This window comes from Diachasmimorpha longicaudata, chromosome 1 (genome assembly GCF_034640455.1).
Source record: "Diachasmimorpha longicaudata isolate KC_UGA_2023 chromosome 1, iyDiaLong2, whole genome shotgun sequence".
NCBI lineage: Eukaryota > Metazoa > Arthropoda > Insecta > Hymenoptera > Braconidae > Diachasmimorpha > Diachasmimorpha longicaudata.
The window spans coordinates 10,174,832-10,194,011 of record NC_087225.1 but is presented as its reverse complement, the minus strand read 5'-3'; the positions used below and the strand labels follow the sequence as shown (position 1 = coordinate 10,194,011).

The following is a 19,180-nucleotide window of genomic DNA, read 5'->3' as shown; positions in this document are numbered from 1 at the left end:
ATTCTGGAGATTCGATAAGGAGTCAATAGATTCTTTTTTCCATTGAAATTCAAATTTTATGGAGAGTATCGAGTTGCTGGTGCAAATTGAGGATTCTGCCTCCGTGAAATTGGATAGAGAAATTTCCTGTCCGCTTTTCTCGTTTTTTCCTCCCCCTCGACCATACAAATTTTCAGAGAAAAAGTTTGTTTATTTGATGAGAAAGTTCGTTTATAACTTTTCAAACAGGAAATTTGCGCGAAACTACATCTAATATTCGCTTCTAGGAGTGTTCGAGTATAAACGGTGAACAACCCAATTGCTGCATCGCTAAAGTACCTCTGCCCTTAGTCGTTGAGCAAATTGAAAAATTATTGAAAAATATAAAATAGTCGCAGGAAACTCGATTGTATTCGAAATTGTAGTTCTTTCTCGATTCAATATTAATCTGTTGTGAATATTTATTCAGGTAATAGTGAGAAGGTATCAACAAAATTAAATAGGCTTCATCAGTACCCCTCGATAAATTGGCTTTAATAGCAATTATGCATAATGAATAATGATAATACGAAAATATCAATGTTTTCAATGGTTATTCAATTCGTGATCGCTTAAGGCTTCACTGGGCACGAGTTTATATTTCTCATGCCACTCGATTGGAAAATTAAAAAATTGAAAATTTACATAAAGTAACAGAACCAAAATTTTTAAATGCAAATTGACATATGAAATAACAATTAAATCACCCAAAGGTGGAGAGCAGCAGAAATTCCCAATCTTTGGACCCTATTTATTCCCTTATTAAATATCGCACGATAGGAGGAGTAATTATCCATATGATTAAACGCGTGTAATATTGTTATAATCATTATAATTTTTATTTTATTACTTATCAGCATTTTTTTTGCAATTCTTTCATCGTGTTGCCTGTAGGTATCGTCATTCTGCGCGGCTCAATCAATCGCCGAGGAAAAAATGCTCCATTTAGCGAATGAATTGATAAACCCTCAAGGGTCATGCAATGCCCATTGATGTTCACCGTACATTCCCTCCAGTCACTGTTTACTGGCATATATTTCAAATCCTCGGATCGATGTATTGAATCGTTCGTGGCATTTCATTCTAGTCACCGTAAACACGCAAGGAGTATTACTCGTAGTTGAGTAGTTTTTATTATCCTCCCTTCGATTTCAGTATTTCAATTTTTCTACTTGTACGGCTGTTTTTTTATGTCAAAGTAAGCGTCACGCAAACCCATTGGGTGGTCCTTAGCGCCTTTTATTGTTATTTAGCGACCTCATTCGGCACACTCCAGAGAAAAGGAGCATTTGTTAGCTGGCAAGTTGGATAAATTTTTTTGCGGGTGCAGTTGCAGGTGCACGACCATTTGAGCTGTCGTCTCTGGACATTCTGAGATGAAAAAAAATCCGTATGAGCGTGAGCGATATGTATCTATGCGTCTGAGATCCGGATAATCTTCGTCCAACATTTAATATCCCACCCAGCGAGGCTGATGCTGAGCCAGCTCTCCTCACAAGAGAGCATAAAAAATTGAGGCCAAAAATGAAGTATTAAGGGTTGTAATTATGCCCCGAGTCTTTATCACATTTTTTTTCATTTTCTCGGCGAAATAGTTCTCTCTGTTACCCCTGGGGGGGAATATATATTCTAAAAATATTCCCTTCAATAGTTCCTTACAAACTCGTGAATTTTTTTTTAATTAAAAATTGAAATTTTTACCTCGACAGTAACTGCGAGTATTTTTTTTTTTTTGATTTTGAGAAAATCCCATGGAATCGATGGGGAAATATACTTGTGTGACAAGGGGGAAATCAGAATACAGACATTTGTCAAAATGGGAAAATATTCGTCGTAATGTGCCAGAGATGAAACGAAAATGATAGGGTGTGGTGAAAAAAAATTTTGTATTTGAATGGAGGCGAGGTGATTTCTATTCATGGAGAACAAGGGAGCTTTCAAATGGCCAACGCTCCTGCTTGAAAGATCGGGGAAATAACCGGACGGTGTTTTGTTAGGGGTGCTGGTGGTGGTGGTAGTTATGATGAAGGCTTTCAGACGTTTTTCAGCGAAACGGTGGTTGTAAATATGCGCCTGGGGTGGACTACATGACCCAGAAACAACTGTTGCGGACTAATGATCGAGAGAAACTGGTGGAAAAAATGGAGAACAAAAAATTGGAAAAATTAATGCAGAATAAATTTATTCTACCGTTAAATCCTGAGGAACAAAAGATTTCCTGGATCTCATGACGATTGTTATCCTGGAAAAAAGACTGGGAAAGTAATGAGGATGAAGAGCGGAAGCAGATGCCAAAAAGAGGACGGTTGGAAACGGAGGTATCGGAAGATTCCGATAAGTTTTCCAATAGAAAAAAAAAAGTCTTATCGGGGGATACGATGTTTTCGGCGGATAATTTGGGGGCTGAGGGACTCGAGGCTTCACGAGAGACTTGAGGAAATGATAATATCATCGATTAGTCCATCATTGAGGACCGATGGAGCATTAAACCGCGATTTGACCGAGTTTCGGGGTCGTCAAGTGCTCCATCAGAGAATCTACTTGAGCTACTCGAGAGTCTATTGTCACTTATCACAAGTGGTGGATGATTATGGACGTGATGTCAGCGGATTGTGGGAGATTCCCGTGGGAGTATTAACTCCAGAGTGAGTAACTGAAAAAGGGTTACTGTATCTTTCTTATCCGTGATGTAAACAGGATGACATGAGTGAGTCTTGAGGGCTTGCACCCTATATGGGAACACAAATCAGATGTTGCGTGAGATTTTTTTGTTGAGGAAAATCAGGAGACGTGAAAATTAGGTGGAAATCATTTTGTGCGTTTTTTTGGACTCTAAAGGGAAGTGATGCAGCATCAAACTTCTTTTGGATGTTTCTAGAGGTGATGACTCAGAGAGATTTTGGAAATTATTAGAATTGAGATAAATTCTAGAATCATTGGATGATCGCACAGGAAATTGGATTAGTCATTTGACTATGTTCCAAAGATAAATCCATTGCAATAACCGTCACTTCAAATTCTATATTTTTGCGAATGAGTTTAATGACAGCTGAAAATATGTTTAAATGACATTTAGTTGAAGTTAGAAAGGTTTGAAAAATTTTGATTTTTTATAAATTGTCTTGGAAGAGCTCCACTCAGTCGAGGAATAGGAAGAATGCTCTTTCAAAATCTGCAATCAAGACACAATACCATCAACTTTTTATCTTGAAATCTTTCCCTTTGACATGAGCTTGATAAATTCAATTACCCCGAGAGAAAAATGGTCGACTGATGGTGAAGAGACTGATAAAGTTTGATCAGCAAATGGAAACCCCAATCCCGAAAGAAGAATATTCGATTTGAAAAAATCTACACTCCAACTCCTCTCCCCTAATCAAATTTCACCAGTCAATGACGAAGGACTCGACCGGCAGAATCCAGGGATTCACATTTTCTTCGTTTATTTTCGACTCGTGCATCACCAGCAGTCGATCAAGCAGCAAGCTACTGTGGAACCGCGCTCGATTCAAATCACCACACCAACTGTTACTTCCAAGTATTGATCTATCTAATATTTATGAATGCAACCATTTGCTACTCGTCGATGAATATTATCGAATTTAACATTGTTTCGTCATTACTGGGCCGATACTGATCTCTCAAAAAATAACTCTGAAGGCACCGTGTAGATAACGATTTCCATGACAACGTCGTTATCCTTGAGAAAGTTTTCTTATCAAGAGGAAAATAAAAAATAATCTTTCTTGAGAGTCAACGAACCTATTGTATCGCTGGTGGTGTGATTTCTAAAGGGGGTTAATGAGTAATATCCGCACAATCGAGCAGGAGTATTTCGAGCGCAACATATAGCGTGGCAGCAGTGAAGGGAACGTTTTCATACCTCAACAACCACTTTTTCTCCACCCTACATTATTATCTTTTACACAAGGTGATGTATAACAACGGAACCGAAATTATTCAAACAATAACTTTGAAATATTGAGCCAGAGAAAAGAGAAAGAATCTAATCAACTGAAATAAACAAAAGGAAATGGAGAAAAGAGAGGAAGAAAATAGTTTTCAAATGAATTAAATTTTTATTGTGAAGATATTGGCTGTCCTTCAGTCGCGAAAGCGGATATTGTTTTATTGAAAAAAAAAAAGAAGTAATATGGGAAAAATCATTCATTTAAAAAAAGGCCAGATAAAGGTGAACAATGTATATTAGTTAAAAGTGAGAATAGGGCAACAGATGAAGCAAAAGCCGCCACGCCCGCCCCACTACTAAACCAAAGGGGGTGATAGTACAACGTCGGTGTTTGGCGCAGTCGCCTCAGCAACTTTAATGCAACCAGTCTTGCCTTGAAGTGTATAGATAGGACGACTCTTCGTTTCACCCAGCCCTCTAAATAACCGATAATTTACATCATCGAGAGTTTATATTAGAAGTACAGACAATCATTGTAGCTGCATAATATCAAATTGTTCAGCTGAATTTCAATCCCGTTGGCACTCGACAGCTGCATTTATCCCATCATCATGGGCCTCAGTTGATATTTTTCAACGCTACTGTGGACTCCTCATATGCTGATCTGAGGGCGGAAAAAAAGGGCGGGGGTGGGGGGGATTCTACCAAGAAATTGAAAAAAAAAAACTAGAAAGCCAAAGTGTTTGACTACTTTTTCTCTTCAATTAGCACAGTGAAATGAAATTGAGTTTAGTGAGTACAATGGAAATAATGGAGTTGACTTTCGTGAATAGAATAATTGAAAGATCATGAAAATAATTGATGAACTCTGTGGAATTGATGAAGATGGGTATCTGTGATTATTTTTATTTAACAATTTTTATGAATAATTCGTCTGATAAGAATTTCGAGCCGGTTTTGACGTGAGTTGAGAGTGCGACTGGTGTCACGTCGAGGGATACGGCGAGAGAAGTGGAGGGAGTATTAAAACTGCTGTGTGGTGACGGCTCCATGTCACGTTGTACGAGGCACAACAAACAAGACATCAAAATTTCCAGTTTTTTCAGGATGAAAAATCATTGATTTATCAAAGGAGTAATTGATGCTCAAGGAATTCACAAATTTCCAGAGGACAAATAATTGTTCAAGGTGCATTGCAACCCCATTGGGGGTTAACTCTCATTGGTCACAATGGCGGATGACGAGGTGCTCTTCGACGATGTTTACGAGCTCTGTGAAATTATTGGCAAGTGAGTAGGCTAACGTTATATTAATTTTTATCCTGTATTTGTGTTGCATATTCGTTGACAATGTCGTTGAATCGGTGTCTGTGTGAGCTACGTAATACACCCAGATGAGACCTGACGGTAATAAATGACAGCGAGGGTGGGGGTAAGGGTGTACCGGTGAGGATTATGGGATGCAGGTGAAACCAGCGATTCTTATCTGCATGGGAAAATTTATATTTTTTCCATAAATTATTAATTCTCGATACAGAAACTCGTTTTTTCCTCTGATTTAATGAATATCTTCGGAACGAAGAGGAGATATTTTCCGATAATTTTAATGAGAAACTGGGAAATTATAATTGAAAAGAGTGTGCAACGAGTTTATACACAAGATGCGCCTTTAAATTCGCTTCGTTTAAAATCCATATGATGTTTTTTTTTCTCATGGAGTAGATGGAAAAAAAAAATCTACTCTAGCGGCGGGAGACCGGAAATGCTTTGATCTTTGCATTGGTTCATTGACCACTCTCCCGCCTCCTTCGCTTTATCCGCTGAAAATGACCCAGCAATAAATAAAAATATTTCAATACAGAAACATGAGTCATATATTTTCCCAAAAACAATCGCAATATCTCACAGCCTTGAATATTTAATACAAAAGCCCGTTGACCTTGATTTTTGGTACAGAAGGGATTTTCAGCCGGAGATCATCAATACTGCATGCATAAGATACTCCCTTATAAATATTATTACCTTGCCAAGTAAGCCACTTAACTCTATCCGCAATATCCTTGCAAATAAACATATCGTCGGTGATTTCCGCTGCATATGGATCATTTACTCCCACAAAAGCCGTACCCAGCATCCTCTCAGGGTCGTAGATAATCTTCCAGAAGAATCTTGGCACGGGTAATGCATATTCATCACCATCCGCATACAAATAAATCGGCACTGGATTATTATTTTCATCCATCAAACTCATTTGTCCATGTGTACCAGTGTAGACGATTAAATCCAATGAATTTCTATCAGCAAATCTTCTGACACTGCTCTCCAGTGTTTCCCAATTTCCTCCATTGAATTGTTGCCACTGAGGTGCTGCATTCAAGTACCAAAATGTAGATCTTTGAGCACTGCCGTAAACAAAGTCAACTTTCGCTGTCAAGTGGCCCCTCGACATAAAAGCCGACCCGGAGATGTACTTATTCGCCAATCTTTCAGAGTCTAGTAATCTCGTTAATGTCTCGAGTTGACTGTTCCTTTTGTACAACGAATTTATGTCATACTTGCCGTAAAAGTTTCCAGAGATCCAATTGAAAGGCCTGGGGAATCCCGAATGATATGCCCCTATGCTCTTCGACAGTAAATACTTTGTGTAATACGTTGTGAATGTTTCGTTGTCTCTGCAGACTTTGAAAGTCGGTAGGAAGCCTCTCTCCAATTGAAAACCAATTTCTATGTGACTTGAATCACCGTAGCACCTGTACTCACTGCTACGTGCCTTGTGAAAAGGTAGAATGTTACAGGAGACAGATGTAAAGTCGAATCGTGCTCCTCTGGTGACGAAAGTTGTGCCTCGAAGACACACAGCTTCAATTTCCGTTGTTCTCTTCAAACTGGCAATGCCTCTGATGAAGTTCCTCTTACCAGGGCAGGAGAGAATGAATTTTTCAGCGAAATTGAGGGTCAATTCCCCGGTGGTTTTCTGAGGGTAGAGGAAATTGTAGGATTTATTGGAGTGAGATAGAATGAGGGGTTGAGGTTCCTGGAGATCTCCATCTCGATAATTGACTAGTATGGTGCATTTATCCCCTTGAAAATGAATAAAAAAAAATACCAACTCATTTCCATTCTCTGGAAGAAAGAATAAATTAATGACTATAATAATAGATAATTACCCTGAAACGTTCTGGCCTCAATGCCATAAATGAAGATGATGAGGAAAACTTTAAAGCCCATGTGTTCACGCAGTGATTTCTAATTGATCTACGCGTGGGAGCTGATAGTGATTCGGTTTTTATAGGTACTCGAGATACGTAGAGTCCACCTTTGTAATACGGGTACAGGCATTCCATTGCCTTCGTCAATAGAAATTTTTGCACTCACCGCTTGGACTAGGATTGATTTTTCATACTGATTATTGGAGAGATACGATCTGCTGATTAGAGAGGGAAATAATTTTGGAAAGTCATAATATGATTGAAATATTTGTACATACATAACAGTTATCTCGTCCTCTATTGAAGTGGTAATCATAGATTTTCTAAATCTCTTGTAGAGCGTCAAAATTTCTCAATGAGCAATACATTGGACTACCCTTTTCGACTTTAGCACTTCCGGTCATGCAAAAATAACACTTTTAAATAAATAAAGACTTCAAACGTATTTACTCTGACTAATCCCTCTGAATTTCTGTGCACCAGGGGACCATTCAGCGTAGTACGAAAATGCATCCTCCGTCAGACTGCCCAAACGTTTGCAGTTAAAATCGTAGACGTTGCAAAATTTACCTCTAGTCCTGGATTGAGTACAGCTGGTAAGAATAAAAAAATTCAATAATCATTATTTGGCTCCCGTGAAGTTAGCTGTTCTTCTTCCACTCATTCCTCAATCTTACTTTCTAGATCTCAAACGTGAGGCAACAATATGCCACATGCTGAAGCATCCACACATTGTAGAGCTCCTCGAGACATACAGCTCAGAAGGAATGCTCTATATGGTGTTCGAGTAGTGAGTATAAACTCCTAAGTGAATGAAAGCCGCCAAACTAGAGGGATTTTCTCCCCAGGATAAACAGGGAGAACCTTTTACGTCGATTAGTCCTCGAGGTGTTACAATTTTCAAGGACTAATTAATGAAAAGAAGCTATCCCTTTCTGAACGCGTCAACCTTTTTCATATAAAATTTTCATTTTCCCGGAAATTCAACAGATCTATCATTCACAATGAGACTAACTAAATCCACTAAAAATTACCCTTTAATATTAAAAATTTCCTCTTTGCAGTATGGATGGACCTGATCTCTGCTTTGAAGTCGTGAGACGTGCCTCAGCTGGATTTGTTTACAGCGAGGCAGTAGCTAGGTAAAGTACCCTGAAAAAAATATCCTAGAATCCTGAATATAGCACCAGTGGAGCATATACACCATGCTGAGGATAAAAGTAATGTTTTTTTTCTTTCTTTTCAGTCACTACATGCGACAAATCCTCGAAGCCCTGCGTTATTGCCACGAAAACGACATCATTCACCGAGACATAAAACCACAGTGTGCCCTTCTAGCTGGAAAAGAAAATTCAGCTCCAGTTAAATTGCGAGGCTTCGGTGTAGCAATGCAACTGCCAGCTCCGCAAAATAATGGCGTCGGTGCGTTCATTTTCACTGATTGAAATGTCCTTTTATTTCAGTGGGAATTTCATCTTCTTTATTTTTCACTGTATTTTTTTGTCCCGTGCTTAACTATGAAACTACTACCGAGGTACTAATGATTCAGCTGAAACATCTAGGGGTCTATAAACTTAAATTTTCCCATTACACTTAACACATACCATAGAGTGGCAAACTTTTAACAAAGCTCAAATACAATATACGTATTGTAGAAACACTCTGAAAACATGTTGCAATACTTAACCACATTTTGGCGTCCCATATTTAGACATAAGATGTACAATATTTTATACCTACAAATTTCGTTTAAATGAATGCAGAGACTTACACGACCGAGTATCGACAGTATCTGAGCCCAAAGGGGCAGCTGTACTTGAAGGCGGACAGTGAGGGTAAGCTTCACTTAAAACTAAACGTCAATAACAACTGATAAAATTTTTCAGTAGGACCCATGATAAGTAATTTGCTCTCACACGTGCTACCAATTCAATAAAAAAAAAGATATCCTTGTCTCAGTCGATTCATCTAGCTACAAATAAGAAGAATAGATGCTTTGTTTACTATGAGGACTGAAAGAAATCTTTTTTTCCACTCTGATTAAACTAGTGGATAATTCCAATATCTCTGTACCACAATTTGCTTATATCTCACAGCTATGAAGCAGTTCATTATTTGTTTTAATTCCACTGCTTGCCTGCTTGTTACTAACTCCCCCTCCACCCTACTCATAGCGCTTTAATACTATTTCAATCATGTGTATTAATTCACTGGAGTTACATTGACTAATCCCCTTCTTCCCTCATGTAACAGAATAATTGAAAATTAATATCGGTTGGAATATGATACAGCACATGATTTCTTCAACTTGACATGACGCCTCTGATGATGATATTTAACTCATTTTTTACCTTGCAGCAAATATTTTCACATGTGCCCGAAAAACACACAATTTCACACAGATTAGCATTCACCATGTGGTTTCGATACACTGAGAGAACACTTTAATTTCAAGATGAAAATATTTTCTCATGTGCCAAGAATTGTGCATTGAGATAGAATGATGTAGACTAATTTCCTCTGAAGACTAAACTCTTCTCTCGGTACAAAAAGTACTCGAATGATGATAGCCACTTCGCCATTAAATATTAATAATCATCACTGCATTATAAATGCTTGAAATAATGACTGTTTTAATTATGAGTATTCCTCCAGAATTGACACTCTTCCATACAGTACAATTTTTTCAATTTAAAAAAAATTATGATTTAATCTTTTTTTTTAATTTCGTGGCATTTTTATTACTTCCCCATTTTTTTTCCTCCTCGAGGAACACTTTCAAGGGTTTGATTGTGGTGAGTTTTATTTGTTTCAATTGTTTGCCAACTGGACATCAGGGAGAGTGGGAGCTCCTCACTTTATGGCACCAGAAGTCGTGCAGTTACGAAGATATGGTAAATCCGGCGATGTGTGGGCTGCTGGAGTTCTACTGCACATTCTTCTCACTGGTACAATGCCCTTCATTGGGTCTGGGGATCGCCTGAGGCTGTCCATTGAAAAAGGATTTGTACAAGTCAGAAAATTCACAAAAATTACATGAATGCTTTTGCACTATTTTAATTCTGTTGGCAAAAAGAATACTAAAAAATCATTCTCCTTATTCTGCTTGACAATAGAATGGAGTGTAATGAAGAACTTGTTTTTTTTATTAGTTTTCTTAATCTCCTTCAGACGGACACTCCCACATGGGATAACATTAGTGGACCAGCTAAGGATTTGATAGAGCGAATGCTCGTGAAAAATCCGAACAATCGTATCACCATTCAAGAAGTTCTCAATCACAAGTGGTTACGTGACAGAGACAAGGGTGCAGCTCGTGTACATTTAAGTGAAACAATAGATGAACTCAAAAAATTTAATGCTAGAAGAAAACTGAAGGAGGCCGTCAAAGCAGCTGTCTCCTCACCAAAGTGGCATTCGGATATGAATGGCGATAGTTTTTTGGATGTTGGTGATGATGACGTCTGCACAACAGGTGCATAAATTTATTATTAAATACTTGGGAATATCGTTCAACAGTATCTCACGGTGGAATTTTTTATTTCAGAGGCTGTGGCTCAAATTTTAGATTCTTTAGATGACATTGAAATATTGCAGGAGAGTAGTAGATTAACACCCCTCGAAATTCTGTCAGCTGTGGATGACTTCTGGCTCCGGAGAATTCTTGTGGTAAATTACATTCCTAATTTCACCGAAAATTCATGCCGAAAATTAAAATGAAAGACTTTCCAATATTGCCTCGGCTTTTATTAAATTCACAAATGAACATTATTTTTCGTGATGAGGTTTTCACAGCATGTGAACATTAGGAAATTCCCAGATTATTCAGCATTTTAATTGTGATTACTGATGTGTTTCGAGTTATAACGATAATTTAATTTTCCTTCAATGTGAATTCACTTCCTTTCCTTCGATTGCTGGAGAATTGAATGATTCTGGCTAGAAATTCATGAGCCAAGTGTCCAGTGCAGACGTCTGCACAATTTCTTGGTCCATGCGAATGAACATATAAACAGACAGACGATCATCAGTGTGGAAATCGATCGGTCCTGGAGCGTGCGCGTTTGCAATTATATACTACCCCGAGGTCCTCCGTAGATTCAAGCAAACCCCACCTGGATCCTAGAGCAGTCGCGAACAAGTTTCGTAGCAAAATAAGGAGCCATTTACAAGATATTATTAATCCCCGGCTGCTCTTTCTCTTCCGTCAGCAATCTTAACAAAAACAAAATAATGGGAGTAAAGCTTTAATGATGATGCGTTATGTCCACTGAGAAAGATGCAATTAACTCAATTAATGACCATTGCCGATATAAGTTTGGCGTATGATTTATTTGAGATCGGAAATTTATTAGTGAGTTCGAAGTACTGAAGGAAATGAAAAAATTGAATGAAGAATCAGGCGAATGATGATTGTTCCTCTCTAATCCCCTTGATTTTTTTTTATAGCTGTATGATAAGATTTCGACTAAAGTATCAACGCCAACACGACCACCTCCCACCGATGCTGTACAACGTTTGCGAGAAGTTGAGGAATTTTTGCGTGAAGCTGAACACATGGCATTTAGGAACCTTGATCGATGTGACCTCAGAGAACTTCAGGAGCTGCTCAATCAACCACACATGAAGGTAAGGTCAATCATTGTGAAGCTTCACTTGTAACTCTTGGACGTTACCTTCCTGTTCCTTGAATTTTATCGGTCACTAATTGGTTTTCCATTGAAATTTCCTCCGTACTCTTTTGCCATTTCTATTTATAAAGTATCGTCCTTTGAATATCATCTCCAACCCTTTCACTGATATGCAGCCCTCAACTGTTGCACGAAAATGTTTCATGGGCTGAATCGAAGCTGAAATTTCTTTCCCTATTCCACATGTTTTTTTTCTCTTTATTTTCAATGACTGAAAGTGTTGGCATTCACTTGACTTGTGAGTTGTCACGCTGGGTCTCGCGAGCGGCTGCGTTCTGGGTGGGCGGACGAGGGCAAGGGGTAGAAGAGTGGAAGTAACCGGGGGTGGGAGGGAGAGAAGAAAGGGGTCGGGTAAAAACGGAAGTGACGTTTGGAGGTGGAGCACAAATGTATGGAGAAGGGGTATCCACCGGGGATAGGGATTGCCGCTAGTTCACTGCAGACCGTTGTCCGTGAACGTCGTGCATTTACTATTTACGATAAATAATACCGTCATTCACTTTATTTGTCATTAAACACATTTATTTTAATCTTATTTTCGCTCATAACGATGACGTCGAGGTATTTCAATTCCTCGTGCAATTACCGGCCTCATGAGGCCGTAACCAGAGATCATTGCCTCTATGAATGTGAATTTAATCCACGAGAGTTGAATTCTCAAATTTAAGAACGGTTTATTTTTCATCGTCTAGGTAACGAATATCTAGATGCATCTGTGTGGAACAAATTAAAAATGACCCATCCTTCGCTTTAGAATCATTATTTTTTATTGCTAGAATTCAACCGGTGAATTTTAATTAAAACTTTTTGACAGCGAAATGCAATTAACCGTCAGCCTCGAGTAGTAAAAACTAATTCAAGCGAGTTATCGAAATTTTTAATGGGATAACATATTTATTGTGTACGAGAGGATTTCCACGTGGCTCTGTGGGTCATTCACTCCCCCTCGCCCCACCTAAATTGTTCGTCGCTTTTCACCTGTACCCACTCACTAAATTATTTTGAAACTCTTGTTATTTGAAAGTACCTTTTCAATTTCACAAAATTTTATTTATAAATCCGAGAAAGTACATGAACAAAATTCGCCGAACACTGGGAATTGAGGTAAAATTTCCCCCTGAATATCAATGGTTCAGCTTTAATTTATCCGAGAAAAAGGTATTCCAAAGGCGGCACATAGTTAGGAAGAAACGAAAAATTAACTCTTGACAATAGAACTCATACATGCAGATCTCGTTGCCATGGGCAATGGTAGCTCGGTAGTGGTCGCTAGGTGAGTTGGTTGTTAGGCAACCGTTACTAGGCATGAGAAGAATATGCGCCTGGCTATTTTTCAATTCGAACAAAGAATTTATCAAAATTTTTTGGTTCAACATTTAGACCCATAAATATTGAATATCCGTCAGCAGGGGGAGGGTGAGGGTGTTCACCGCTAACCAAGCACTCATAAACTGGCCGAAAGTTAGTAAAATAAATCGATGAAGTCCCGAACAATAACGAATCTTGAAAAGTTTTCAAGATGCCACTTGAACCGCGAATGAAGTGCTAAACGAACAGACACTCAAACTCAAAGTAATGCAGATACCTTAAACACCTTTAAGGCCATAAATATGGCTGACAATGTGACATAAAAGTGGAAAAGCCAAGCAGACGATAAAATAAATTGATGAAATGTGAGTTTCATCATGAATTACCCTGCGACCAGGGATCCAATAGGCTCCAGGTCGCCGGGATGCTGCTACCACACATGGAATCCCCACGTATATCCATCATGCAGAAAATGCCTTAGGCCAGTACTGACACTGCAACATTGTGCACTGTTGTCAACCTGTCTACATACCTCACATCTATCACTCTGTCACGAGTCGCATCGTTCCCGTTCAGCTGAAACAACACCAGTGCCATTTAATCGTTTTGATTGGCGTTCATCATCAACATCTAATTACCATCGTTATCACCATCATCATTCATATCCACCTTCAAATACCTCGGATTTCTATCTCACACAATCGCCCTGCTCAACAACTTGTCATTATGATTCGAGAGAGACTGAAAAACAAAAGCCACAAAAATTACCAACAACAAGAACAACAACAACAACAGTATCACGAGTACCAAGACCACCTGGCCTTGACTTAACACAACGCTGGATTGGTGAAGAGACAAAACGCTCCCTACCATTGCACGTATACAAATACTATCTCTCATTCATCAAGGAATACCAGAGGCACCGTTTCAAGGTAAATATTTGCCGCGAGAATGAATAAAAAATACATTTTTTTATTTATTTCATATTTCCTCCAATTTTCGTAAATCGCAGAGTTCAAGTAGTCGTAATAGTCGTTCCATCAGACAAGAGAAAAAATACTCTCAATTACTCATCAACCCATTGAAATTCCCTCCCTCCATCGAATAAAAGTTACGAGAACGCTCGTTGAGAAACAAAGTTTTCTATTAACAAAATTTTTCGAGTACATTCGTTTGGAAAATTTCAGTTGCCAAAAGAAGGAGAGTAAAAAAAAAAGAATGCAGCACTGTGTGTGAGTTATTTAGTATCCCTGTCTGCGTCTGCGTCTGTATCTCTATCAATGCCCTACATATTTCAATATGGGTGGGATGAAATACGCAGGCGCTCTTATCTACCAACAACGTCCTTAACCTGTCCCTCCTCCACGATAAACCCTGATTTGAAAATTATTCATAAAAAATGCCTTAACCAGGAAGTCCTGTCTCCAAAAAAGGAGAATAAAACAAATGTCCCGACACCTCTCTTCGCCCAAAAGTTTGATGCGGGCGGACGAGGAAGAAGAGTCCAGGAAGTAGGGATTGTCTCCCAAATTGCCAAGACCCATCTGCAATTGATGGAGAAAGGAAGGGAAAAAAAGAAGAAAATTCAGCTCTGAAAGAATTGAAGGGACGAAAGAAAGTACTTGAAATAAATAAAAAGTAAGAAGGAGAGATAGGGGTAGATGAAATTCGAAGAATCCCGTTGGATGTTGCGACACGACGTGGCGCGCAGATCGGTGAAAAACGAGAGTAGGGCAGAAATGAGGGAAATCGACGAGATGGCTGTGTCGGGGTTTAGAAAGAGACCAATATATTAATTGAAGAGAAATGGCAGTGGATGAGGAGAGGGGAGGAAAATAGGGGGTGCGCAATAGGACTGGATGAGGGGTGGGTGGATGCGGGTATAGCGTTGCGGTCCAGACGCCGGCACGAGTGCGACGCTAGGAAAGCTCCTGATGGTGGTAGGAGAAATGATGTAACATGCATAAACGTAGGGGGTAAAAGAGAGGGAGAGAGAGGGATAGATAGGGACGATGAGTAGGGGAGTAAACCCCCTGGGGTTTTGCGCGAAACAACCGGAGACTGCGCGACTGAGGTACAACTCAACATTACCTCGTAGTGCTGGGGAGCGCGGCATCGAGATGTGTCGGTGTCTCGTTGCTGCTGCACTCGACTCGTACATTTTCCCCCTTCTTCTATCATTTATTTCGCGTCTATCTCTATCGAAACACACTTAAACATTCCAAATAATCCCCCACATATATATATCTATTTTAAAATGATTGATAATGTAACTAATGTCACGATTAATACTGTGATGTATCGATTACGGTTCTACAGACAATTGTACATTAAAGCTACATGCGTAACATAACTTTTTTAACGTAAATAGAAGGTTTTTATTTAAATTATTTTCATAAAACAATTACGATTAAATATTTTAAGGGTTTATGAATGATAAAGAATTGCAACAGTGATTGAGTACTGCGAATGATGAGAAAAAGGTGAAAGAGAAAAAGAGAGAGCTTAATTTTTGAAGAAAAAAAATAATTGAGGTGAGTTTTGCATAGTCTCAATCAAAAATGCACAGCGTGTTTATAACGTGTAGGCGTGTGAGTGGGAGGGTGTACGAATGTGTACATGTGAATCTCAATACTCCGCAGTACGCAAACATGCATTACCGCCAGACTGAACTCATTAATATTTAACATTACACCTTTTTCGTGAGAAGGGAACAAAAGAAAAAGTGGAGAAAAGAGAAACCATAAAGAATAATAAAAAAAAAAAGGAAAAAAAAATCTCTGAGAACGGAAAAATCTTTGAGGTCTGATGGATTTCCATGGAGGTGGTTGGGGGCCACAAAGTCACCCCAACTATGCAGCGAGTGTTAGTGGGAATGTTTGTGATAACAGCGTTGGAAAATGCTGGACACGAGGATGTAATTCATCGGATCCATTACCAACGCGGCCTATTGACCATGTTATGAGATCAATGGATACAATGAGATCAATGGAGTCAATGAGATCAATGGACTCTGGTAGACAGTCAATAGTACATGAACACATGAGTAGTATGACAAGTCCTGAATCATCAATGAGACATGAGCATCATCAGATTGAGCCAAATATATGCACTGAACAACCAAGATCAATAGACACTGGATATTTTCGTGGTAATGATTATTATCAACGTGCTATTGATCATCCATGCAGATTAGTAGATCACAATGGAAGGCCAAAAGATCATCATTTCTCTCATGACCATGGATGTCGTTCAGTTGATCATGTACCACAGTTATTAGATTATTGTGCGCACGATGCTCATCATGCAAGAGCTATAGCTAATACACCTGGTCGACCACTGGATCATCGCCCACTAAATTGGTCATGCAGATCGCTCGAGCACCAACCTGGCCGACCATTGCCAATGGATTCAGTTATTTTTGGATCCCATAATCATCAACCTTTGCCATTCAACGTCGATAATCATTTGAGAATTAATTGCCCGGTTCACAGTCCGTTTCGTTTCAAGTTTCTAAATGGCTTACCAGATTGTCATGGTCATCAGGTAAACATCAGCGAATAATATTGGTATTTTTTTTTTAGATGATCATGAATTTTACTAGCCTAATTGTATGATTTTATCCTAGAGCATAGGGATCATGAGATTAGATAGAATATTATAGAGATACTTTTAGAAGTATTACAGATGAATTTATTTAGTCCAGTGATTACCATAATTATTATATTTAGGGGAGAAGTTTATCATACGCTGATCATTCATAGTGATCACCGTCAATGATGCCCGCTAGTAGACAGAGCGCTTATATTCCCTCTCTCTTATCCATCCCCCCACGTTTATAGTACGTCTATTCTTCTTGCCTTTTATTCAAAAAAAAAAAAAGTTTTATCCTCTCTATTTATGAGAGGCGCATAGGGATAACCATTTCTTACCCGTTATGGATGAATATTTTATCCCCTCCTAATACTCCACTCGAATAAAATTTCCACCGAAAATATTGGCTAGTTATTGATTGATCACTGGAGCAAACCGTTGGGGCAAACATATATGTATAGTTGGCGAAAAACCGGTGGCTTACAAGTTCGTCCCAGATAGGGAAGAGTATATTGCGTACGGGCGATTGTTAAAGCGCAGTCGCACGGTTGCGGTAAACTCGAATGGGGGATCTTTTGGCGTTTCGCCTTGTTGTATTATATATCACTTTGTTTCACAAATCTTGTACCTCCTCGAGTTGCAGTTTACATACAGAGGCCTTTGAGTCTGTCCTACCAAGTTTTCAACCCTGAGTAACTTTCACCCGTTACCCTCAATTCATCAAAGTCACGTTCCCAATTTCCTCTGACTTTGAAATTATAGTTAATGAATCTTTAATTAATTGATTTTTTTTAGTCTTCGTCTTTCTCGCTTTTCTGATTTTTTTTCCTTTCCTGTTCTTTGCGGGATTTTTTAGACACTTCTGCAGGCGCACGATGTAGCGGGCCATGAAGTTTACGGTGAGGGAGCATCAAGAGTCACCCCACCACCCTTACTACCCTATCTCAATGGAAGTGACGACATTGAGGGGCAAAATGGAGATATGGATGTGGAGAATGTCACGCGAGTTAGACTAGTGCAATTTCAAAAAAATACTGATGAACCTATGGTGAGGATTTTCATCGTTTTAGACTATAAATCTCGGTTATCATGGAACAGCTTTTATCCATTACACTGCCCCTGTCTATCGATGAGATTATAAATTTTCCAATTTCATGTTTTTCATACGCCACAGGGGATTACATTGAAAATGAATGAAGATGGTAAATGCGTGGTAGCGCGAATAATGCACGGTGGAATGATTCACAGACAAGCGACCCTTCACGTTCTCGATGAGATTAAAGAAATTAATGGAATTCCAGTCGCCAATCAATCCGTCAATGCGCTACAAAAAATGCTCGTGAGTACAATATTTATTGACTTGCTGAAAATTATTTCCATCCTGTGAAGATATTTCACGGAATTTTCATTGAAAATTTACATGAATAACACGGTTCCACTGGTATTCGTCAACTATTCATGGAATTTAATTTTTTTTTCCAACAGTACATTCCAATTTTCAACGTTTCACAATGAAATTTCCGTGAATTCTATCAGTCAATGTAAATTACTCGAATGTAGTTAATTGAAGGACAAAAATTCGTGTGGGGAAACAGGCGTGGAAAATCGATTATCACCTGCATAACGAAAATTCCCAGGTGGATTCCTATCTGGATAACCTGAGGTGATGGTTTATTGAAAAAAGGGTAACTAGGGAATCTGGGGAATCTATGGTGGCAAACCACGGGAATCCAGCCGGAAATCACACGGGAATGTTTGTAATACCAAGTTTCGGTGTCAATAGCTATTCTCCGGTGAATTAATATCGGTGTGCAAATTAATTACCACTATCGCACTTTCCAATGATTGAATTTCAAACTCACTCCGGACAATGATACGTTAAATTTCCGGTGCTAATATTTAGAAATTTTAGTTACATACAATTCCAATGAATTTTCGAAGAAGTTGGTTTTTTTATATTTTGATTAGAAGAATCAAAGAGAAGATTAGAAGAATTATATTTTGATTAAAAATCCAATTGATTCGGGAATGTTCATCGTTTGTGGCTCAAAACATTTCGGTGGAATCTGAAATTTCAATTATTTTCCCCCCCAATTGAATTATGAATGACACTGTTCGATTTGATTAAGTTCGAGTGTTCAATTGATTTTATTACTTTCACAGCGTGAGGCGAGAGGATCAGTGACATTCAAAATACTACCATCGTACAGGATTGCACCGCCCCCCTGCGAGGTACAAGTAAGCCCCAAAATCCACATCCAAATCCACCATGAAAGCCCGGTCAATATTTTATCGTTATTTACTTAACTTTTTTTGTTTCTCTTTAATTCAAAAAATGCAATGAATCCGCTGAAATTCCTGTTTAGAAAAAAAAAAACGGGATTTTAAAATTCAGAATACAAATAAAAATATGCCTGTGGAATAAAATAATGATAAATTGTTCGTTGAGAC

General features: G+C 38.7%; 2 protein-coding genes across 12 annotated transcripts in view; one reads left to right on the top strand and one right to left on the bottom strand.

Annotated features, from left to right (window-relative positions):
- Positions 1-2,088: 2,088 nt before the first annotated feature.
- LOC135161264 (peripheral plasma membrane protein CASK) overlaps positions 2,089-19,180 on the top strand; it is a 24,358-nt gene continuing 7,266 nt past the window's right edge. For 2 of the 11 annotated variants that reach the window (XM_064118715.1, XM_064118729.1), the window contains exons 1-13: positions 3,793-5,217; positions 7,620-7,732; positions 7,821-7,926; positions 8,201-8,278; positions 8,383-8,558; positions 8,900-8,971; positions 9,974-10,149; positions 10,308-10,611; positions 10,684-10,805; positions 11,586-11,765; positions 17,586-17,777; positions 17,904-18,068; positions 18,893-18,961. In XM_064118715.1, the coding sequence (XP_063974785.1) occupies positions 5,159-5,217; positions 7,620-7,732; positions 7,821-7,926; positions 8,201-8,278; positions 8,383-8,558; positions 8,900-8,971; positions 9,974-10,149; positions 10,308-10,611; positions 10,684-10,805; positions 11,586-11,765; positions 17,586-17,777; positions 17,904-18,068; positions 18,893-18,961 (1,812 nt within the window). In that variant the 5' untranslated portion in view covers positions 3,793-5,158. Of the gene's footprint in view, positions 5,218-7,619; positions 7,733-7,820; positions 7,927-8,200; positions 8,279-8,382; positions 8,559-8,899; positions 8,972-9,973; positions 10,150-10,307; positions 10,612-10,683; positions 10,806-11,585; positions 11,766-15,076; positions 16,682-17,585; positions 17,778-17,903; positions 18,069-18,892; positions 18,968-19,180 lie in introns of those variants that run through there. The other 9 variants (XM_064118756.1, XM_064118706.1, XM_064118696.1 and 6 more) reach the window with 9 other exon arrangements.
- Positions 5,784-7,801, bottom strand: LOC135161383 (uncharacterized). The gene is made up of 2 exons (XM_064118908.1): positions 7,095-7,801; positions 5,784-7,008 (listed from the first exon to the last, which is right to left on the bottom strand). The coding sequence occupies exons 1-2, from the start codon at positions 7,153-7,155 to the stop codon at positions 5,846-5,848; spliced, it is 1,224 nt and encodes a 407-aa protein (XP_063974978.1). The 5' UTR covers positions 7,156-7,801; the 3' UTR covers positions 5,784-5,845.